This window comes from Dipodomys spectabilis, unplaced genomic scaffold (assembly GCF_019054845.1).
Source record: "Dipodomys spectabilis isolate Male_0828 unplaced genomic scaffold, ASM1905484v1 ptg000009l, whole genome shotgun sequence".
Classification (NCBI taxonomy): Eukaryota; Metazoa; Chordata; class Mammalia; order Rodentia; family Heteromyidae; genus Dipodomys; species Dipodomys spectabilis.
In genome coordinates, this window is record NW_024870686.1 from 23159252 (window position 1) to 23184608 (window position 25357).

A 25357-nucleotide genomic window follows, 5' to 3' on the forward strand; every position below is an offset into this window, starting at 1 on the left:
AATGCTCTGTTTCTGTTGTCATGGAAATAAGATTTTCAAGTAGGTTTGTCTGCTGTGCTTTGCTTTTTATAGAATCCTTTCAAGTTAGTTTTGGACAAGCATCCTTATCTTTAAAAAAAAATAAGAATCTTTACCATCTTCTTCAGTGTTGTTTTTTTTTTTTTTTTTTTGCCCATTAGGACTTCCTATGAGCATGGTGGTTGTGTTGTTAGAATTTCAAGTAGTGTGCATTATATGTGAAAGCTTTGCATGGATCTGATTCCAATTTCAAGTTTTTAAGATATATATGCATATATGTATATATTTATAATCTTCATTTATTGTTGGAGATATAAAAATTTGTACAAGAAAACATTTTGAAACATGAGCAGAATCAGATAGCTACTCCTGTTGCTTATTCACATTCTTAAATCCTTCCTGTATATTCCTTTGTGAATCAGCAACTCTTTACCTCTAGAGTCCATTTCTACCAGTTGAATTACGTTCCCTTACTATTGCATAACTTTGGTAAATTATGTATTTTTATTTATCTGTAATAGGAAAATAATAGACTTATCATAGTTAAATGTACTACTACATATAAACACTTAGAAGAGTAATTTGAGTCACATAGTTGCCTAATTAATGTTTCTTTTTAATTTTTGTTATAATAAAGGTGATGTACATTTGGGTTACAGTTATATAAGTCACCCCTTCCCTTACTGTCTCCCATGTTTTTCCACCCATTCTCATGCACCCATGTTATTTTCTATAATTATCTATCATAAATCTCTCCTACCATCTTATTATTCAAACAAATCAAAGTTCTTAATGCCTTATGCATCATAGGCTTTAGTATGTATCAATGAATTATCAATGACACCTTGTTTTCTTTTGTTTCTTTTTTTCTTTTTTCTTTTTGGGTCCGGCCTGAACTCTGGGCCTGGGTGCTGTCCTTCAGCTCTTCAGCTCAAGGCTAGCGCTCTACCAGTTGAGCCACAGCGCCACTTCCAGCAATTTTTCTTTTTGCTTATGTGGTGCTGAGGAATCGAACCCAGGGCCTCATGCATGCAAGGCAAGTGCTCTACCACTGAGCCACCTTCCCAGCCCCTGACACCTTGTTTTCTATCATGCAATTTCTCACTTCCTTGTCACTAATAAAATGTGACAATATTCATTTATTGATGATTCATCCTCTATTCTTCCATGTCTAAAGCAATTTAACATTTATGTGTTGAAATAATGAATAATGGAGAAAATTTATTACACTGGTGTACGTATTTTCCCACTTCTTCACTCATTAACTATGCATTATGGAGATAAACATTGCTATACAGTTTACATCTGCAATATCCTCCAAAGGCCCATGTATTAATGGTTTGTTTCTCAGATTAGTGCTAGTACCTTTTAATGGTGTGCCCAGTGAGAGGTCTAAGGTCGCATGGGAAAAGCTGTACCCTCAACAGTAATTATGGGGGCTGGGAAGGTGACTTGGTGATAGTGTGCTTGCTTAGCAAGCATGAAACCCTGAGTTTGATTCCTTAGCACCACATAAACAGAAAAAGCTGGAAGTAGTGCTATGGCTCAAGTGGTAGAGTGCTAGCCTTGAGCAAAAGAAGCTCAGGGACAGTGCCTAGGCCCTGAATTCAAGCCCAAGGACTGGCCAAGAAAAAAAAAGTAATTATGGAAGCACATTCTCTTCGTCACTCAGCTTCGTGACTGCTATGAGGTGAGCATCTTGCTCTCACTTGTCCAAAGGCGGCTGGGTTGAGTTGACTGTGTAGTGAAATCCCTGACTCTGTGAGCCAAAATGTACCTTTCCTCATCTGGCACGCGTATGCTCCTCGATTTGATCCCCAGCACCACAAAACAGAACAAGCACAAAGGCACTAACTCCAGAAAACTAGAAAGCAGACTTAATCAGGAGCAGGATAAATTCATAATCATAAACTCCTATACATTTAACTTCTATTACTACTTTTAATATGTGTGTGTATCTATCCATCTCCTGATATCAACATAGGATTAATAGTACTTGTCCCTTGTATGTATGTATGTATGTATACCTTTTGCTACTTGGTAAACCTGTAGCTCAGCTTTTAAACACACACAAGTATCACACACACAGATTTGTGTGTGATTAAGTGAGCATACTAAAAGAAGCTGTATCAAGAGTTAACCCTGGCCTTAGCAGTATACATAGGGATGAGGAATCCTGAGAATCAGAAGATTAATAATTTTAAATCTATTTTTGTATTATATCCCTTGATTATTTGACTCAGTAGGTATAAATAGGTTGTGTTTTGTGTGTGTGTGTGTGTGTGTGTGTGTGTGTTTGCGCATGTGTGAATCTTAGGTCTGAAACTCAGGTCTAGCACTATTGCTGGATTTTTGTGCTGAAGCCTAGAGCTCTATCACTTGGAGCTACAGCTCTGTTTCTGACTTTTGGTTAGTTAATTGGAACTGAGAGTCTCACAGACTTTTCTGCTTGGGCTCCTTTGGAACCGTGATCTTCAGCTCTCAGCCTGCTGAGTGGTTGGGATTACTGATATAAATCACTGACCCTACTCTAGGCTTGTGATTATTATTTTTTTAAAGGCTTTCATGATTCTGATGTAAATCCAGGTTTAGATAATGATATAAACCTTTTGAATTCTTTGAATTTCTCAAATGGTAGCATTTGAGAAGTTGGTATATTAAAGCTAACAAAAATAACCAAGTACATTTTTATTACTTGACACAATTTGTGCTCCTTAATCATGGAAATGAGACCTAGCATAGTTTCACATGCTCTTTATATATTATTCGGTTCTCAAGGAGAAACACTATAGCTATGACCCTTCAGGATAGGCAGAGTTGTGAAATTTATAAGCACCTAAGAACGAGTTCAGTTCTGTGTTACCATCTTCATAATACCAAAGCATGGCCACAAGGCAGCATTCCACAGTGATTCAACAGAAGACTCCATAAACAGATAAGGAAGGAACCATTTAGGTGATGAGCTCAGTGCTAGAGATGGAGAGGAAGTTTGCTTTGCTGGACCTTAGCAAGTCTGGAAAACACTGAGCTGAAACAAAATCCACTTAGTAGCAACCTACTTTTGTGTGTCTGGGAGAGTCATGTACTGTAAAAGACTCATGAAAGCTTAAATAAAATAAAGAAGAAATGCAATTTCTCCCCTAATAGTAGTAGAAATAGTAGCAATGGTCATAATTCTAATAAAATAAAATAATTATTTTTATGGGTCCATCCTCATCAGTGTGAGTGTAACTGCATACACAGGTTTGTTTTTCTTTTTCCTTATTGAGGGAAAAGTGCACAGGTGAGAGCATGTTGATAGTTTAATCCATTCTGGATTAAAGATATAATGGAGACATTGTGTGCTTACTCAAGCCATGTGAGTTTACAGTACACTTTCAGTACAAAAAGAGTAGAGAAAAAACAGGCTGAGAAGGTCACAGCTACAAACCAGTTGTAAATTCGTTAGCATCTTTGAGTAGGAGTGCTGAGAATTCTGAACCCTTTCTCACTTCTTAAAAAAAGATTTTGTAACCGCCCAAGCAAACAAACAAGCCCAAAATAAAACCAACTAAAAAAAGCAAGTGAATGATCCTAAGGTGGTAGCTTTGTCTTTTGTCCTTTTGAAAAGCTTAAAGCAGCTCCCCCGACCCCATGTTGGGCACCAGGCCAGAATTGAGTCTTGGGGACATTCTACAGCAGATTTTTTTTTTATTTTGCTTTGCTTTATGAATGCCAGGCCATCATTTTCAGATTAAAGCCCTCACAAATAAATAGCTGCGTAAATTGATCCCATCTCTTTTGGTAGAGTTGTCAAAAGTCTATAGAGCATTAGGTGTCTCCTTTAGTTCCTCAACGGGTTTCATATGTACCTAGTACAAAAAGCCAGCAGGACAAGGTTTTATGTCATGGAACTTGGTATTATATCATTCCTCTAAAAGGAACTTGCAGGTTTCCAGTGTAGTTTCTCCACTTAAAATTCAAGATAATCTGAGCACCAGTGGCTCATGCCTGTAACCAGAGCTACTCAGGAGGCTGAGATCTGAAGATTGCAGTTCAAAGCCAGCCCAGGCAGGAAAGTCTGTGAGACTCTAGCTCCAATTAACTACCAGAAAACTGGAAGTGGTGCTGTGGCTCAAATGGTAGAGCACCAAGTAGCCTTGAGCTGAATTGCTCAAGGATCGAGCCCAGGCCCAGCGTTCAAGCCCCAGGATCAAATAAAAAATGAAGATAGAGTAGTTCAACTCTTTCTGGACACAAAAAAGATTATGAAAACTAAATTTCTGAAGAAATGCTCAACTTCTCTGACCATAAAAGAAATGAAAATCAAAACAGCATTGAGATTCCACCTCATCCTAGTGAAAATGGCTATAATCAAGAAATCTATTAACAACAGATGCTGGAGGGGATGTGGACAGAAGGGAACCCTACTGTGTTCCACCACTTTGGAAATCAGTATGGAGGCTCCTCAAAAGACTCCACATAGAGCTCCCCTATGACCCAGCAATCCCACTTCTGGGCATTTACCCAAACGATCACAAACAAGGCCATACTAAAGCTACCAGCACAATTATGTTTATCATAGCATTATTCACCATAGCTAAGATATGGAACCAACCCAGATGCCCCTCAGTAGATGAATGGAGCAAGAAAATGTGATATATATATGATATATATATGATATATATATATATCATATATATATCATATATATGATATATATATATGATATATATATGATATATATATCAGAATTCAATGCTTCCATCAGAAAGAATGACATTGCCCCATTTGTTAGGAAATGGAAAGACTCGGAAAAAAGTATATTAAGTGAAGTAAGCCAGACCCAAAGAAACATAGGTCTCATGGTTTCCCTCATTTGCAATAATTAGTACACATCTAGTATAATTTTATCAGATGAGCAGAAAAGCTCAAAAGCTATGTACATATGACCATATAAGATAAGGCTAAGCGAAATGAAGTCCAAGATATGGACATGAGAGGTCTTTCTTTGTTGCTGTTTTTAATGTACTATGTGATATTTTTTTTTGTTTTCTTTGTATGTTCTTCCCCCATGTTATATCCCCTGTTGTCACTGTACTTGATTTTGGTACCCTGCGTCTTGTATATACATTTATCTAACTTGGGGAAGGGAAGAGGTATAACAAAATGCTGAAACAATGACACAGGGTGACCCATTGCAACAGTGATACTCACAAGAGACGATGTTGGAAATGAACTTTACATCTTGTGGGGCAGGGAGGGAAGACTGAGAGAGGTGGGGGAGGGAAGGGATAGTGGTTGAACAACAAAGGAGGGGATAGCAATGATTGACAAGAAATGTACTCATTGGTTTAACGAATCTAAAGTGTACACGAGGGGCCAAAACTAGTATGTAACTGCTGGTTAGGGAGGAAAAGAGTTCTGACCATCACAAGCTACAATTTTTACTGTGATTATCAGAGCCTGCTGCTTAATTCTGTTTCTTAATTTCTGCATTTGTTTAATGGAAGAACAATGTATGTTTATTTCCCATTTGGTACAATAAGAGGCTGATCTAGGCTTGATGAAAACCATTTATCTGTTTACATATTAATACCTTATCTTATTTCATAAAAGATACTTGTTGGCCAGACATAAAAGCACAAAGGAGCTGGGCATCACTACTTTATGCCTGTCATCTTAGTTATTCAGAAGGCTGAGACCCAAGCTTGACAATTTGAAGACAACCCAGGCAGAAAAGTCTAGTACCTTCCATCTCCAATATATCCAGCCAAAACCTAGACTGGAGGCATGGTTCAAGTGGTAGAGCACTGGCTGAGTAAACAAGCCAGAAAGTATGAGACCCTCAGTTCAAATCCTATACATATATGTATATCATATACATATCATATAGCATATATATTATATATCATATGTATCATATATGATAAGTGACTTAGAAATGAAAACACAAAAATTTAGGCTAACAATATATTGGGTCTTTCCATATATATACAAAACTCTACAGACATTAGAAGTTCAGGCTGGGGAGAGGGACTTTATTTAACTCCCACAAGAATCTTTACCCATTCTTAACCAGATTATCTTATAGTCATTATTCTTGTTCTTTTTTCTTAATTAAATGCTTATTCAGTAAAGACATTTATCATTATATAACCAACTTCTCCTATATTTGAGGAATAGTAGCTTTCCTTCTCACCTTTGGAGAGGAAATGCTTCATTATTCAATTTTTCACCAATAATCTATAGAAATTATTCTTTTTGTCATATTTTTAGGTATAAATGTTGAAGCTAACATCTGCAGGCGGCCACAGTCCTCCTTTTGCAATATAGGCTGTGGTTCAGTGACAATGAAGTAGTAAAGGTTGGAATCTCAACCATCTAATATGTAGAGACAAATGTTCTTAGGATACAGGCAGTCTTCTGACTTGACCTGTCCATTTTGTGGGTGTGTACTACCCATTTGGTTCAACTTAGTTAGATTTTTTTTTTTTTTTTTGCACAAAAGGAGCTGTGAGCAATATGCCCCACTGAAAGGATCTACATTTTGGGAAACTGAAAAACAGAGATCAAGACGTAAAACAATCTAAATTCTCACATATATATTAAAATTTTATAAGAAAAAAATATTACCCAAGTTAATGTTTCTTTTCATATTGTTCGAGTTATTATTGCTTCTTTCTACTGGAACCTAAGCAAACTCTAGGTTGGAAGGTAGAATTGCTTTATTCAGTGATGGAGTGTCTGAAAGGAAAAATTTACTACTTTCTTATTTAGTCAGAGTTGAGGTTGAAATCTCAAGTACTTGTGGGAATCCTTGTGGAAGATTAAGATTTCTAGTATTTTAAAAAATAAATTTGTGTCCGTTGCCCTATGAATATTTCTAACGAATGTGTTCATTTGTTATTTAAATAAGCTTCTAAATTTATTGAGGAAGAGATTAGGAAACCCAATTTTAATGGGGCCCCTAATCAAGACAAAGGGTATCAGTGAGGGTAAATCACTGCTGACAAAAATTAAGATGATCAATTTGTTCCTGCAATGATCGGTAGTCATTCAGGAGTTTTGACTAAGCCATTATCAGAGGGATAGAGCAAATAGAAATCATGTTTCAAGGAACTACCTAGGAAGTGAAGCTGGATAGAAGAAACTTGCCAATCTCATTAAGCGGTGGACTTGTTTTACAAAATGGCAATATATTTTCTGAAACCTGGCCATTCAGCTGAGCACCTTCAATGTTATTTTGAGGAATTTATATTTGATTCTTTAAGAATCAGTCTGTTCAACATAAATTACTATATGGTCAGATAATGTAGTTAGATTCCTTAATTAATTTATTTATTTACTTACTTATTTATTGCCAGTCCCAGGCCTTGAATTCTGAGCATGAGCAGGATCTGTAAGCTCCTTTTGCTCAAGGCTAGCAAAGGCTACCACTTGAATCACAGTACCACTTCTGAGTTTTTCTGTGATTAATTGGATATAAGAGTCTCATGGACTTTTCTGCCCAGGCTTGCTTTGAACTGTCATCCTCAGGTCTCAGCCTACTGAGTAGCTAGGATTACAGGTGTGATTATCAACCCCTGACTTAATAGTGAGATTCTTAAGAGTCCTAGCCTGGTGTTTTCAGTCTTCATTTTTTGTGTCAAAGGAACTAGAACTTCAAGTTTTGATTAATGATATTATCTTGTTCTTTCCTGGTATCTTCAAGCTTAAATATGTAAGGTATTGGATTCAAATATACTTTGTTTTCTATCCAATGAGTTTAATTATCCAAGTGTAGTTCTTCAGGGATTCACAGTAATTAAACACATGGCATTTCTTTCAACTACACTCTGTGTTTTGATAAAACTCCAGGTTTAATTACTATGTGATAATAAAAAGGAAATAAAATAGATACCATATTATCTTCTAACTGAAAGGAATTGTATACACTGAAAAATAGGCAAGCAAATGATGGAATGGGATCAGCAATGCAGATTCTTTTCAGTTTAGAGGATGAGATCAATTCGTTTGTGGAAGTAAGGTTGTTCAATTATTTTCTTAACATATTGGTGAGACACAGAGGAAGTTATAGACAAAAATAAGTCAGAAAATGCAAGCTGATGAATCAGCTTAGAAATAATGAATTAGAAGCAATGAGGGCTCTGTTAATAAAGTTGAATACATACAAGAACAGTAAGTAAGTACAACTGGTGGCCTGCCAGAAATATACATATTTTAAGTATGCACTATTTATTTTAAATGAATAAAACATGAACTCTGGGAACAGGCTGCCTGTTTTTCCTCTCAGTTCTGTCACATATTAGCTCTTTGATCTTGGTAAGATGATTACTAAAATCTTTTATACTTCACTTTTGACTTACTAAAAATGGGATAATAATAGTACCTACCTACTGAAGTTATTGTGGAATTAATATAATAACGTAAGTCATGTTTTTAGAACAATTATGGTGGGCTAAAATAAGCATTGTCTATTACTATCATCATTTGCTTTGCATACCTTGCAGGCGACATAGTCCTAGAAGTTTTCTAATAGTGTTGAATATTTATGTGTGAAACAAATGTGATGTCATAAACATGCCTACATTTAATGTTCTAAAGTTCAGCAAGGATCAGACTGTGATATTTAACACAACCTAACTAATGTTTAATGTTCAATAAAAATAAGTGACTTTTTATTGTAGCTGAATATTCATGGGTCCTAGATTGACACAGCCAGCTCAGCTGTTACAGCCTAATTATAAACCTGTCTTGACCCACCGTTCCCCCATCTGTATCCATATGCATGTACTCTTTCTGTCCTTCTAGTCCTCTGTTCCCTTCCTCAAGCCAATGAGCCTCTAGAAAATCAACATGTACTTCATGTAGAGAAAAGAGTCTGCCCTAGATACTGGCTCCATATGACCTTGTTTTTCCATATCACAGTACTTATGATTTAATATTTAGATTATCTTTTTAGGTATAATGAATTAAGGGCTCATTCCAGTTCAATCTAAATCTACCTAGTAGATTTGCATTTTAGTTAGATGTTACTTTATATTTAATCTTATATTAGCATCTCATATTCTCTAGGAATGAATGGCTGTCTTTTTTTTCTCACACTTAACATATAAAATAACTCCCCAGTCCTTGGCCTGTAACAAAGTTATTTAAATATTTACATGCAAAAACTGAAAACTGGCCAGCCACTGGTGGCTCACACCTGTAATGCTAGCTATTCAGGAGGCTGAGATCTGAGAATCAAGTAATAGTGTGCTAGCCTTGAGTAAAAAGAGGACAGTGCCCAGACCCAGAGTTGATTCCCAAGAAGAAAACCAAAAACCAAAAAAAAAACCAAAACAAAAAATTCTTGAAAATTGCTAAAACTTCTTGAGTTGTAGATCTTCAGGTAAAATAGGCTGATTGTGATGTCACATGCCTGCAATTTCAGCACTTTAAAAATAGAGACAAGATGATTTGTTCAAGGACAACCTGAGTTATATAGTGAGACCTTGTCTTAAATAAAAATTAAAAAGAACAAATAGTAATTTAAAATATCTTTCACTTAAAATCCAGCTATACAAGTGCCTTTGCTATTTCATTCACTTTAATATTTGATCTGATTATATGCCACAATTTCCTCAGGTAGTCTTTTAACAAATTTTTGTTCTTTTGAGCAAGATTATATTTTCACTATTTTGATCTAAAAGGGTTTTATTAAGTAATCTTGAAATATGGACTGTGCTTTATTATCAAAATGTGTCATATATATTTTATATTTCTTTTATTTGGATTTTTGAGATGTCTTTTCATGTAGCGTAGGCTGGCCTTAACACTCACATCCATTTCAATCCCTATATTTTCATTATAAATTACTAGGGTGACCATTGTTCATCAGTAACAGCCAGCCTAGTTATTTTATGTGTCTAAAAAGTTCCAACATGTTACTTCTTAAAAAAATATTAAATAGAGCCAGGAGTCAGGTGGCTCACTCCTGTAATCCTAGCTACTAAAGAGGCTGAGATCTGAGGATCACGGTTCAAAGCCAGCCCGGGGCAGGAAAGTCTATGAGATTCTTATCTCCAATAAACCACTAGAAAACCAGAAGTGGTGCTGTGGCTCAAGTGGTAGAGGGCTCGCCTTGAGCTGAAGAGCTGAGGGACAGCGCCCAATCCCAGAGTTCAAGCCCCATGACCAACAAAATAAATAAATAAAATAAATAAATAATGCCTTTACATGCTGATACTAAACAAGAAACATGTAAACCATGCAGTACATCATCAAAAAGTTGGATGTACAGATGGTCTTCCATGTAGGATGGCTCCATTTATGATTTTTCGACTTTACGCTGTTACACACACGTGATAAGCATCCGGTGGAAACTGTTTTTTGAATTTAAAATTTTGATCTTTTACTGATGTGTGGTAAGATGTACTCTCTGTGATGGTGGGCAAGGACACGCCCAGCTTCTCCCAAGTAGCCGTGATTGGAAAGTCAGTTGCCTTGGAGCATCTTGCTGGCCTGTTATGCTCAGTAGTTCACGTGTTTTAGAAATATCCATAAATTACTACATTTTCAACCTAACAAAAAAGCTTTTCTAGGACATTACTCCATTAGAAGTTTAAGGGTGTTTGTAATTGAAATTTACCTTTAAAATGTTGATTATACATGAATAATTCAAATTACTTTAAAAAATTCCTAATTAATACTAGCAATTCATAAACACTATGATTTCTGTTCTTATTAATAATTACAGTATTTGTTGTGTGTGGTTAGCTTAGTGATTTCAAAGATCCAAAGATTTGGGATTTAGAAACTTAATAGGGCCCAAATGGACATATTTTGATAGCAATGAAGCCTTTTGTTAATTATAATTAAAAAATAACTCTTCACATGTAAGTTTAAAGAGGCTTTTTGTAATAGGAAAATCCCCTTTGCAAACAATAAGTTATCTTATGCATAAAAAGCAGGACTCCTATGCAAAGAAAGACAGTTGTCTTGAAATAACATAGTGTGATTGTTAGCTGCCTAATGTTTTTCCATTTCAGAAACAATGAAAATGAAGTTTTAAAATGAGATAATGAGTGCTATAAAAGTTCAAATGCATGACATATTCAAATATGCCCTCTATGAAGGCTTCAATCCACAATCTGAAAAGATCACATTCTCTGATATTTTCATGTGACTTATTAACAGTCTATAAATATTATATTTTGCACTCCACAAAATATAATAACACTACAAGACAATTCTGTTCTGGTTTCCTATTTGTTTAGAGAGACTATGACATAAGAAAGTATAGAATTGACTCAGCAATGGTTAAACCAGGCTACTTAACTGGTCTATTGAGTTAAATATACTGCCCCTTGAAAGAATCAATATACACAGGTTTATAGAGAAAAAAAATCATAGATACTCTGGATTATAATACTTTCACAGAAGCAGATTGCTTTATGAGTCAGGAAAATATATAGTTGATTTTTAAAATCTAACATTTCATGGCCTGATTTGCCCGTGTCTTATCTTTTCCTTCATAGTTTATGAGGCAGTGAGTAATTTGAACTGCTTCATAGACTAATGAGAGAGTTTTCCTTTTCTCATTAAAGACATCTCAATAAATATATCAATGAGGAGAAAATACGGGTAAAATTGCTAAGAACAGTGGCTGGTAGAAAATAAGCTCTGTATTGGGTAGTGGTGGCTCTCAGCTATAATCTTAGCTACTTGGAAGGCTGAAATCTAAGGAGCCTATTCAAAACCAACCAAGGCAGGGAACTCCATGAGACTTTTATCTCCAATTAATCTCTAAAAAACAAACAAACAAAACAAAAAACCCAACAAAACAAAAACAAAAAAATCAAAAAAAGAACCAAAGTGGATCAAACTGATAGAGCACTAGTCTTAAGCACAAGAGCTCAAGGAACATTTCCCATAATACTGTCATTAATATTTATTGTATACCTACCTTATCTCTTCCCATTTACCAGTGGTCATAATTATATCATTTTTGTGTAGCATTTATTTCAAAGAATTGTTTCATCTTGTGCCATCTGAAAATTCACTTTTTTTGATGCATTTACATCACAGGTAAAATAGCTTTAAGTAATGCTAAATCTCTCACGAGGACATTCTTGGGATACAATGTGGTAGAGCACATAAAATTCTATATTGGTAAAATTACCAGTACTTTAATGTATTGGCATGAAATTCATTTTGAAAGACCAGTGTATTTTAATTTTGACTTTTTGTAGAGAATGGCCTTGGAAAATTATTTGTTTTACTGATGCTCAGTCTAATCCCTATAAAAGAGAAGCAGCACTGACTTTCAGGTTTGAAAATAAAAACAATAAGGTAAAATATGTACTTTTCTTGCAAACAAAAGTACCATACAAATGTTTATTAAAGTCATTATTGAATATAAACAGCTAAACCTGGAAAACCAGGCATTTCCCAGTTATCCTCAGTCTCACTCCATGAACTCTCGGGGAAAAAAACAAATATAAATCCCAATTTCTGCTTTAGTGACAGGCAAGGGAAATGAATATTATATATATATGAAAAAATGTCTGATTCCTGGCACATATGAACTGTAAACAAATGAGATTGAAATTCGGGCTGTAGGATAGAGGGAGGAATAAATCATATTCTAGCTTAATATTTGCAATATTAAGTGCTAAGAACAGCTTTGCATTTTATCTGGGACAACTGCAGTGGTACAGTTACTGGTGACGAGCATAGTGCTGAAAGCCAGAGAGCTGTTGACATCTGAGACAGCGCGGCTGCTGCACAGAGTGGGGCCAGGTGCTGTTCTGCAGGGTACACTCGATCTAACAGTGTACAGAGCCAAGAAACTCTTCACATGTGATTTGTGCTGTTTGAACTTTTGAGCATTGTGGTCTTCCTTGAGCTCTGATCAAGTCGATCCATACAGACCATCCCTGTTCGCCAATAAAACTTTCTTGGGAAAACATAGGCCATGTTTTCTAGCTGTTTCTGGCACCTTCAGAAGTTGGGTATACTTGTTCTCTACTTGTTGTGGAAAGTAGACACGATGGAAAGCTACTGGTTCAAAGCAGAATCAATATCAGAAGATAGTTACTTGTCTCCAAAAAGTTTCCCAATGATATTAAGAGGTAGGGGGACGTTTAGGAGATGGAAACCGATGGGAAGTAATTTGGTCACTGACACCACCTTCAGAAGGGATAATGTACTGTGGGAGTGCGTTAGGTCTCCCAGGGGTGGGTTAGGGCTCATAGTGGATCTGTGGCTCAACAAGATCAACACATGTCAGTATTGAAATGTGAGTCTACCCCATGTCTATCTACTGAGCACACAGGCTTTCAGCTCTTATCCTGGCTCTGATCTTCAATTCCATCTTCTCCATTAGGAGACAGTATGTTTCTCACTGGAAGTTGTCTTCCGAGATTGGACTTAACTGCCTCTAAAACAATGATCTGTCTCAACAATGCAAAAGAGACATATATATATATTTCAGAAGAAACTGCATAAATTCACCCATTTCTCTCAGAAGAAAGAAAGGAATGGTCATTCATCTTGCTTATCCATTGGGAAAACTCCACTATTATTTTCTTACTAGTTCAGATGTGTTGGTAGGGGGCAATTTGAAGGATGAACCAAATTGCCAATCTGGGAGTTTCTTTTCTTTAGATAAGAACTTTTAGGTTACCTACAGGGTTGTCTCTGGAAATGTGAGAGTATACTTTAACCAACTTTTTTTTTTCATCTACAAATAGACTTGAAATATCATGTATGAGCAAAAACACCAAAAATCTTGTAAAGCTGAGAGGCTTGAATCTCATTTCTCTTCCTTGTTAATCTTGTGCCACAGAGTGTAATCAGATTTTCAGAGGTAACTTGAAGCAGAGATTTAAAATAGCTACTTGAAAGCTTACGACATAGGACATGCTTGCCTCCTGCCTTTTCTTGTTCTCTTTCTCTCACTAGATTACTTATAAAATCTTATTTTCAATATCCTTTGGTATGTAAAATTAGGCTTATCTGAGATTTCTTCATTGTTGAACGTTGATGTTTTGCTGAATGAAACAAGACCAAAGATCATCCCTTCTTCAGATAAGTTATACCCTAGATCCATTGTCACAAATTTAATACAAAGGCATTACTCTAAAATGAAGAAGTGCTTCATGCAAATTTAATCAACTATAAATAGTGGGACACAGAGGTGCACATTTGTAGTCATGGCTACTTGGGAGACGAAGACAGGAGGACCAATTATACTTTTTTCTTTCCAATTGTTTCTGTCTGTCTCTTCCAGCTGTGTATGCTCTTAGCTCTGTAGAGCAGAAAACCACATCTGTTCTGTCTGCTGAGCTCAGCTTTGGGTACTCTACTAGCCACTGCATGACTCACTGAGTGAGTTGGGTGAAAGAGCCAGCTAATTCTTTGGTGAGCTCAGTTTAACATTTTGAGACCATAAGGAATCAGTTTGGACTACTCTTTTATCTTTCTAAATTAGTAACATTTGAATTTTGAGCTGAGCACAAGCTATGACTGGTTATCCAAGGGGTCTTGGAACATTTTAGAGTAGATTAATTAAACAAAATAGTGGGTTTCATTATGACATTTTCCTATATGTATACAATATGCTTTGAGCATATTTACCTGCTATTCCTCTTTTCTGTCTTTTCTTCCACTCTTTTCTTATTCTTTCCTAAGAAATCCAATTCTACAATCGTGCCTTTTAAAAATATCTATATTTAGTATATGAGAGAAAAATGTGTTATTTTATATGCATCTAAGTTATTTTTTCATCTACCTTGCTGCAAGGAGAGTACATTTTTATTTCTTATGGTTTTCTATATTTTATGAAAGATATAATGATCATATATGGATTTTTCTATTTTCTGGTATTTTGAAGAAACATTAAAGACTACCAAGAACTTTTCAAGTTCGTATCAGATGGTATAGATGTACAAACTCCTAATTATTTTTGCTAGTTTAAGGGGTAAATTTGCTTTAAAGGGTATCATTCTTACTCTTGGTACTGAGCTTCAAAGTGAGCCTTGACTAGACAAGTCCACCAGACTCCATCTCCAAAATAATCAGCCAAAAGCAGAACTGAAGGTGTAGCTCAGGTAGTAGAGTGCCAACTACACAAGAAAGTTGATTGAACATAAGAAAGGCCTTGAGTTCAAACCCCAGAACCTAATATTGCTTATAACAATATATTCTTCCCATAATATAGAAACCATGGCAAATGTGTTTTGCTGTGTCCTTTTATTTTACACTTAGATCTTTGAAACACATCTTTATTATAGTCATCAACTCCTTTCTTACCATTTTTAACGCATGTTACACTCAAACATAACCCAGCTCTTCTGCATTTTCTTTCTGTAACTTATGTTCATAGACTCCAAAATACTGTGGACAATACTAAATGGAGGAGAAAGTGGAGTTTAGGCTACTGAACTGATTTCTTTGCCATTTATGATTTTAATCTATTCATGAGGGAATTCAAAACATACTTAAATATCCTTGAATGCTTACTGTATCTTGTCCTATGTATGTTTCCTGGGGCATACAGGTTAGAGTCCAGTGTAGGAGACATGTATAACATGAAACCATGAAAAATGACAATGTGATTGCAGGCTGCAGTGGGTACAAAAGAAGCTCCTTCCGTGGCTGGGAAGCTTTATATGAAAATAACATTCCAGCTGAGGTCTGGTAATCAAGTAACTCTTTTTTTTTTTTTTTTTGGTCGGTCGTGGGGCTTGAACTCTGGGCTTGGGCACTGTCCCTCAGCTCTTCAGCTCAAGGCGAGAGCTCTACCACTTGAGCTATAGCGCCACTTCCAGTTTTCTGGTGGTTTATTGGAGATAGGAGTCTCATGGTCTCTCTTGCGCGGGCTGGCTTTGAACCGCGATCCTCAGATCTCAGCCTCCTGAGTAGCTAGGATTACAGGCGTGAGCCACCAGCGCCCGGCTTCAAGTAACTCTTATGATCTGGCTGTAGAAGAGAAAGTATTTGGGCAGAAGTAACAGCATTTACAAATTGAAAAGTTTGAGAAATGTCGGGAAAGAATAGCAAGTGGATAGAGATGTGGGTTTTTGCCAGAGCCTAGCTCATAATCCCAGCCAACCTGAGTCAGATGAACTTTTTTCTAAGAATAATGTGAGACAAGTGACCATTGGAAAGCAGGCTGGGACACTATCATGAACAAGAGGACTGGTTAACTCTGTGAATACATGGTCTTAATGAATTTGAGAGAAAATGGCGTGGCTTGAAAGTACCTGGGAATTAAGTTTACAATAAATACGAAATGTGACATGAGACTGAGGTAATTTCTTCAGAAAAAAATATTAATGATATTCCATGGTCTCCATTTTAGACTCCAGCATTCTAGACGACAGTCTCGTTAGTAAGAATATCCTTTAAAAAATCAGTAGCAAAGTAAAAGCTATGCTTGACTCAGAATTGGATTTTCCAAGACAAGACTATTGAGTACCTTTGGGATATGAGGCCTAATAAAGGGTTTCCTCAGTTGCCAGATGTTCATCCATTACACTTGTTCAGAAGAGTATCTGTCCCTATGGGCCTTGTGTATTCAGTTTCTACATCCTAGAGAAACTTTTCTTTCTTCCCTGAAGACCAAAAGTCCATTTTCTGGTTAATTTTGACCTGCTGCCAACAAAGGGTTATAAACTTGGGGCAAACCAATTCAAATTGTACCTTCTAGGTAACCTGAAACAATTTCAAACTATGAAAACTGCATACTAGGTTAAATATTCCTCATATGAACTCAGGTAGTGTCTATACTTGTTTTATATTGACTAGGTAGCATTTGTCAAATGGCCTTACAACTTGGACACATCTGGTAATACTAGAGTATGTGAAAGTAGTCATAGGTTTGTTTATCTTATTCATTCTATCTACATTAAGGTCATGTGTATGCAAGAATATTTAATAAACATTGCTACAGTGAAGAATGGGAGGAAGAAGGGTATGAAGTATAAGACTTGTAAATCCCATGAACAATCACTGAATTGAGTGCTTTGAAGGATTGTTAAATTCTCTGGAATGCCATGGTAATTCTACAATGTATTTTAAACATTTACTGCTTGTGGTAAATAACATTAGCTTCACTAAGAAAATTTTATAGAACCTAGTTTTCAATCTTGTCAATCTTTTTCTTTGAATATAATATTGAGGAAAATCCATTCAAACAGCCAGCCAGCCAAACACATGAACAAACAAACACATTCAAGACAATTAATTTATAAGATGATGCTATATTTGTTTGAAACCTTTGAGGACAAGAAGCAGTTTCCAAATAGTGTTTACTTCTCTTGGTTTATGTATTCACATTTGTTTTCCACATGTTCTCTCTAATCTCACTGAGGGTCTGTGAACATTTATTTTCTACTTCTTTTAACTTTACAGTTGATGAGACATTGAAAGAGTCTATTGTTTAATCTTTTACTGTGTTTATTGTACTCTCCTTTAAATATTGCATCGCTAAGATGACTACATTGTAGAATATATGTAGACATTTCCCTCAGTGTATACAAGGACCATCAAGTTAGGATGTAAGTGGAAAAGAGCAGACTCCAAATTAAGGTGATTTGAGAAAAGTCAAAGATATTCATAATGAGTTGAGATTGAGTAATGTGACTTTGAACTTACACAGAATAAAAGTTATATATATATATGTATATGTATATATTATAACTATCTTTTAAGTAATATCTGAAAGGGATTTATGATCACGGTTTTTAACTAGGAACTCATATTCATATATTTATTTTAAATAAATGACCAAGAGCAGAGGGTTCAAAGGAGACATGTACAATAAAAGAGAATACTAGATAAGATACCACATGCATCTCAACTTGTAGGTCTCAATGCAGAAATAAAGGAACCATTAATGCCAAATGTTGAGATTTATACGTTTAGAATTCATAAAGTGACTTTACAGTAAGTTCAGCTAAGTTTCTTTTCTAGTTAGGTTTTACTTTCTTGAATATGGAAAATACTTTACTATAAATGAAATCATAGCTTAAGAAATATTCTTTTTTTTTTTTTTTGGTCGGCCGTGGGGGCTTGAACTCTGGGCCTGGGCGCTGTCCCTCAGCTCTTCAGCTCAAGGTGAGCGCTCTACCACTTGAGCTACAGCGCCACTTCCGGTTTTCTGGTAGTTTATTGGAGATAGGAGTCTCACGGTTTCTCCTGCCCGGGCTGGCTTTGAACCGCGATCCTCAGATCTCAGCCTCCTGAGTAGCTAGGATTACAGGCGTGAGCCACCAGTGCCCGACTAAGAAATATTCTTAAAGTTACCAAGTAGCAATACTTGTCCCATGGCCATCAAACAAAGAGAAGGGAATTATGGAGCCTGTGCTTAATGGGTATAGAATTTCAGTATGAAGATGAAATATTTTGGAGATGAGTGGTGAAGATGATCACAGAACATGAATGTGCTTAACTCCGCAAAACTGTAGACTGTAAAATGATAGTCGTATCATTTTAAATGGCAAAAATATGTATTTTACCATAGTAAGGAAAAAATACACATTGGCTTAATGCCAAGTGATTGTTGAAAGGAAGCTATGTGTACAATGTGTTTCTCCTCTTCCATTAGGCAGGACTCCATTAACCTGTACTGGAGGTGATTTTAATATATACATATATATGCATACATATCTTAGTATATAGATATATATATATGCATATTTAAATTGGTATGCTTAAGCCAGGCGCTGGTGGCTCACACCTGTAATCCTAGCTACTCAGGAGGCTGAGATCTGAGGATCGCTGTTCAAAGCCAGCCCGGGCAGGAAAATCCATGAGACTCTTATCTCCAATAAACCACTCAGAAAACCAGAAGTGGCGCTGTGGCTCAAGCAGTAGAGTGCTTGCCTTGAGCTGAAGAGCGCAGGGACAGCGCCCAAGCCCAGAGTTCAAGCTCCACAACCAATGAAAATAAATAAATAAATGAATGAATAAATAAATTGGTATGCTTGCCTTCTCATCTTAATAACAGTCTCGTGAAAAGGCCTCTTTTAGGCAAAAAATTGATAAGGTAAATTTATAGTCATGCAATCTTTGCCTGAAGAAAAAGAAATCAGTCATCTTTCCATTTTTGTGTAGTGAATTTATTTTTAAAATTATTTTATTTATTTCTTATTGTCAAGATGATGTACAAAGTGGTTATAGTTACATAAGTCAGGTAATATGTACATTTCTTGTCAAATTTGTTTCTCCTTCCCTCATTTTTCTCCCTTTCCCCCTCCAACCTCCCCAAGTTGTGCAGATCATTTCCAACATAGTGTCTTGTGAGTATCACTGTTGCCTTGTTTCCCCCTTGTCCTTTGTCTCACCATTTTCTTGTTCCCCTTTCCCTCCCTTCCCTAATTGAGATAAAAGTATATACAATACCCAGACTACCAAAATTAAATACAGTGAAACATGGGATAAACCATAGGGGGAAGAACACACAAAAGAAAACAGAAATCACATAGTACATTAAAAACAACAGCAACAACAACAACAAAGGAAAACCTCTTCTGTCCATGTCTTGGGGTTCATTTCACTTAGCATCATCTTATATGGTCATATGTACATAGCTATTGAGCTATTCTGCCCATCTGCTAAGATTATCCTAGACATATACTAATTACTGCAAATAAGGGAAACCATGGGACTTATGTTTCATTGGGTCTGGCAAGAGCAATAAGTGACTTTAGTTTAACATTCTCAATTTTTTTCTCTTTAATTGCTTTCTCCTTTGTTGTATATATATGACTAAAAAATCTGAATGTGGCTAACAAACATTTACTTATTTATTTACATATTTATTTATATATTTATTTTGTTGGGCATGGAGCTTGAACTCAGGGCCTGAGTTCTCTGTCCTTGAGCTCTTTTGCTCAAGGCTAGTGCTCTACCACTTTAAGCCACAGCTCCACTTCTGCTTTTCAAGCAGTTAATTGGCAGTGCATCTCATGGGGACTTATTCTGTCCAGGCTGACTTTGAACCACTATCCTCAGATCTCAGCCTCCTGGGTAGCTAGGATTACAGGCGTGAGTCTCTGGCACCCAGCTGGAGGCTGACGTTCGAAGAACCCTGACAGTATTCGTAATGAAATGGAGTAGATTAAAAAAATTAGGCTTCAATATCCAGACAAAGAATCAGCTTGCATTGTTTCTTAGACCTACTTGGTTATATATTTGGTTCATTTCTGGGAGTCTTTAGTATTAGTTAATTTGTTTTGCCCAAGAATATTGGGGAAATTTATTCTTTATCCACTTGCCTTGCATGGGCTAATGTATATGAAAATTATTAGGAAGTGCTATAAATTTTTAAGGTGGTGCTGTTATTTCTGTTGATACCACTATTAATAATATGTTTGACTACCATAAATTAAGACTGGTAATGAGTAGTGATATTCTACCCTGTTTGTTTAGATGCCACACAATGTTAGCCCAGGGATGAGCTGAAGCACAGAGGTTGTTATGATTTCATTTCCTTTATGCATTCTCAGAAGATATGCCCTGAGAAAGAAACACTCAAAAACCCTTGACCACAGAATGATACAGTCTCAATAGAGCTAAGTGTTGAATCATTTGAGTCTCACTTATCTTTGGGTTATCTGAGTAAAAAGGAAAGGAAAAAAATGATTGCAGAAGTAAGAAGGCTGAAAGCCATTCCTGCATGAGTTATAGAGTCAAATGTTGTTCAATTATCTTTCCTCTAACTCATTGCTTTTGTAATGATTTAGAGAATGTGGCTCAACATGCTATTGATGTGCTCTCAGATTGTATGTCAAATCTTTCATATAATGCAAGACACTTATGCTATGGAAAATATGGCTTATTTTTCATTAAAGGAAGGGAGCCACAGTTGTCTGTGAGTGTGTTTCCCTGGGATTGCTTTTTTGGAGATGGAAGCAGGGAGATTCTTGCTTCATTTACCTTCTATAGGGGTTTATGCAGCTTTGCGAGATACTGTTTATTTTCTTGCGTATGCCTTTTGTGAAGAATTGAGACTCTGATTGTGTCCTGCCACTCACTTGCTAGAAGTATGAATGCTAGTTTATTGCCAGACGGCAGCTTTGTGATTTGCATTCCAAATTAGACTTCAGATTCTCATTAAAAAAATTGCTAGCCTGTTGTTCCTTATCTAGAATTCCTTTTATCACCCTACTCATTCCTCAGAAATGACCCCTTAAAAATTCCCTTTCTGAAGATTTCCATTTGAGAACAGCAGCTTCTGTGGGTAAAAATCATAGCAGTAAATTACAAAGACATCAATATACTCTCTAATTATTTTTTCCTCCAGTGTTTTCCTTCAATGTTTTCTAAGTAAAATATTTCCATCTATCTTGCAGGCTTAAAGGCTTATTATAGATATTCTTTTGTAAAGCAAGCTTGGATTTCTTCTTTAAAAACCTGAAAGATGGGATCTTACAGGTCCTCTCGTGATAATAACCTTTTACAGAGAAACCTTGAGATGGTATAATTGCATCCCATTCTTGGCACCTTTAAATCAAATTAACTAGATACCTAGTAAGGAGAGAAAAGGAAAACGCAGTTTTGCAGTGAATCTGACTGGGTGAGAGGAACTGCAGCAGCATAAAGAACCGACGGGAATCTGGGCTTTCCCACTCTGGTAGCAAAGGGGGGAATTATGGGTTGGTGGTCTGTTTCAAGTTAGGACACCCCTCCATCTGTTCTCAGCTCAGCCTGGTTCCAATTTAAAGCCTAGATTTCAATACAAACCTCCAGTTTCTTTCCCCCATTTTAAAATGCAAAGCAACGCTTATGAATCCTTATAATTGTCTTTGCTCCCTGGAATTGAGACCACATTTTCCCCCCAAAATTCTCAGGCTGTTTGTTTGAATACCTGCCTAGGGTAGCACACAATGGGCAGCTTTGAGAGGAAAAATTGATCATCTTCACGGAAGAGTAATTTGAATGAAATTACACTTGACAGCCAGTCTCCAAGCAAACAAGAGGCGCAAGGGAGCCTTAGCTAAGCTCTAAGGACTTGCCCAAGCTACTGCTGTGGGAGCGTCCCAGGAACGAAAACACACACACACACACACACACACACACACACACACACACACACACACACACACCAGTTTTTTCAACATCTAATTGAGCTTTTGATTAATTCCGTGTACCAGCTTCTACTGAAGAAAGGTAGCCATGGAAGAGAATATGGAAGAGGGACAGACACAAAAAGGTACTGTGCTAAAAAGGGTTTATTTGTAACTGAGCCATTATTTCGAGTTTCCTTGTTTGCTTTAGACACTTGCCAGTGAGGCTAATGAATGTTTTCTCTCTTGAAAGGCTGCTTTCCTCTCCTTTCCTTTAGTCTGTGTTTTACTTGAAGTAATGTCTGGCATGAATGTTGGTCTTTATTTGCAAATCTTTCAGATATAAGTATCCAAATGCAGAGCCGTAGTGTTAGTGTTAAGAGCATTGCGGTATTGTGAGGAATGATTCCTTAGACCATTGTTTATGAACGTTCATTTATTTTATGTTTTCATGGTTTTCGAGCTCAGTCTAAAGAATTTTAGGTTGAGCCACAAGCACAATATTGGGAGCAAATGCAGCTAAAAATGGGATGATGTAACCATTATCAATAGCTTTGCACAGCCATCGGCTAGAACAAAGACCAAGACCCTTTGATTATATTTTGGTTGATGTGCGTATTAGAAACATCTGATTTTCCCCCTTTGGATGGGTGCAATCTGATTTTAATATAGACAGAGCAAAAGTTCTTGGATTTTATTTTTCAGGATCTACAGTGGCATTAGGTTTTTCCTTTCTCTATGACTGCTCATAATCTTCTCTGGCTAATAAATGTAAGGGAAATTATCTAATGCGGTTTTAAAGATTACGTAGATGCATCTGGCTGCATGAATTGAAGTGAAATCACCATTTTCATAGGTTAAAAAATTTCAAATGTTGCCAATTGCCAATGACTCAAATACCTGTAGACCTGTAGAATATTTTTTTTTAATGTGTCAAGTGGTAGCTTTGGAAAAAATTGGATTTCACCCCTCACCCCAGCCTAGGGAGTGCTTTTTTTTTCTTTTCCTTCTCATCTCTGATCACAGGCTTATGTAATGATGCAGACTATGATCTTGTTTTTCAGTGTTTGAAAAGTAACACAAGTAGAGCTACATAAATGCAATATCTAAAAAGGTTTAGGCATTAAGGTGGATTTCTAAATATACATAAATGCTCTTCTTGAAGAATAATTGTTTTTTATATTACAAAATAGGTAGCTAACCAATACAGTATAGTTTCTCAATTTTAAAATATTCAGCTAAGCTGAATCTTAAATACTTATATACACTTTAAGGAATATACATATATATTCATAATGTATAATCAGAGACAATTGATCTTAAATATATAAATATTTCACATAAGATATTAAGATATAAATTTAATCATTATTGCCCTTGTTAATGATATTATATAATAAAAATATGTGTATCTATGATGTCATCAGTTTTTAAATTAAAAAAAATTCTTACCTACCTTATTACATGCACAGACAACTTAAGGGTTTACTAGTGATGCTAAATGGCAAATTTGGTTGGTAATTTCTGTACCTACAAAACCTCTGGCTAGACTATTTTGTTTTATGAGTACAATACCTTATTTTGATATTCTTTTAAAGTTCACAATGTAATACTTCCTTGTTTTATCAATTTCTTTGAAGAGAAACAAGCTGATTTTTAAGATAAAGAAATGATGTTCATTGTGCTAAATAAAAGCTTGAGCTCAATCAGAGATCTTGCTAACAGGTTGATGTGTCTACAAAGTATTGGTAGATACAGGAGCAAGAAAAAGTGATGTAATTATTTACAATGTTTTTTCCTCAGGAAGCACTGAAAATTCTTTCTGGGGTAATGGTGGTCTGAGGGAGAAGATGCTGTCACAATGGGTTTCTCATCATTAAAATGTATATAGGTAAAGAACAAATACTGATGGAAAAAATTTTAAATCAGAAAAAAGTACACTGCTGTATAAGTATTTAAAGGTTTATAGACAACATATCTACAATCCAGTTTTCCTTTGCTTGAGGAAGATTTAATTTGCTTTATTTTCAACTGAATTTTTCCCCTCAACTATATTTATGACACCTGTTCAGTATGTTTCTTTTAACTATATTTTATATAAATTAGGGGAAAAAAAGAGGAGGCAACAATGCTTGATAGGAAATGTACTCATTACCTTGTTCATGTAACTGTAACCACTCTATACCGTATTTTTACAATAAAAATTATATCATTATAGGTGCTGGGTTAAGGGAACAATGTAAAATCTGGTTTGATCTAAATTAGAGGAGGTATTTGATGAGCAGATCAATAATCTGAAAATTTCCAAGAGTAGGTAATCAGATGATAAACCCATATATGAGAAAGAAAAGGACTTTGTATAAATTCTTATTGTATTTTTCTTGAGATTTGTTTCACTAATACTTGAAATCCCATTGAGATCTCTTCCCTTAACAGATGCTTTCCAATCTTTTACAGTAAATTTCTTTTTTATAGTACTTAATACTATTTAAAAAATTACATCAAGACACTTGTTTAGAGCAAAGATAAATTGATTGTTTTAAATGGATAAATGATAATTAATAACACAAAATAAAACCTGGAGTTAAGTGATGGTTCATGATCACAGGTTGCATGCATCTGAGCAAGCATTCAAAAATGCAGGAGCCATGAAAAGTGATGTAATTAGTTGTGCATGTCTGGTTTTCTTCTCCCTCTGAACTAACACTGAAGATCATACTGTCATGAAAGTGTGGCAATATCTGTTTTTTTTCCCTTTCTGTGAATTAGCCAGATGAAAATTTATGTTATTGTTTACCCATGTAATCCTCCAGTTCTATTAGGATGCAAAATGAAACGCAGTGATTTTGTTTAATGTATTAAAAACAGGTAAATAGATGCTACGCAGTTAGCAAGATAGTCCATTTCTTTATAGTGAGACTTCTTCTTTCTTACTTAATCTATAAAAGGCAATTTAGAGCAATCCTAAATTTTACCCTAGTTTAACTGTATGCATTCAGCCCAGCACATAGGTTAATTTAAAAATATGGGTGATTTTACCAGCTATTTTCTTCAGTGAGCCCAGCCTTTCATGTGAAACTGAAATGGAGGTTGTTGATCTGTGTTTCCATCCATTTCTGCAGCCCTCATCAACAGTAGGTATGTCACTACACGGAAGGAACTGAGTGAAAATGTTAAAGAAACATTTGGGTGCTGTTTTTTAAAATCCTTGCAAATGGAAGTCAATTATTTTTAACATAAAATAATTTTATGTGTTCAACCAAAACAACACTTGCTTGTGTTCAGCCAAAGCAACAGAG

General features: G+C 35.8%; 1 protein-coding gene across 2 annotated transcripts in view; it reads left to right on the forward strand.

Annotated features, from left to right (window-relative positions):
* Nucleotides 1-25357, forward strand: part of Gpm6a (glycoprotein M6A) — a 239798-nt gene that overhangs the window by 105922 nt on the left and 108519 nt on the right. Inside the window, exon 1 of one of the 2 annotated variants that reach the window (XM_042700855.1) lies at nucleotides 22146-22204. The exons of the other annotated variant lie outside the window; for it this stretch is intronic. Within the exon in view, the coding sequence (XP_042556789.1) occupies nucleotides 22168-22204 (37 nt within the window). The 5' untranslated portion in view covers nucleotides 22146-22167. Of the gene's footprint in view, nucleotides 1-22145; nucleotides 22205-25357 lie in introns of those variants that run through there. 2 annotated transcript variants of the gene reach the window in all.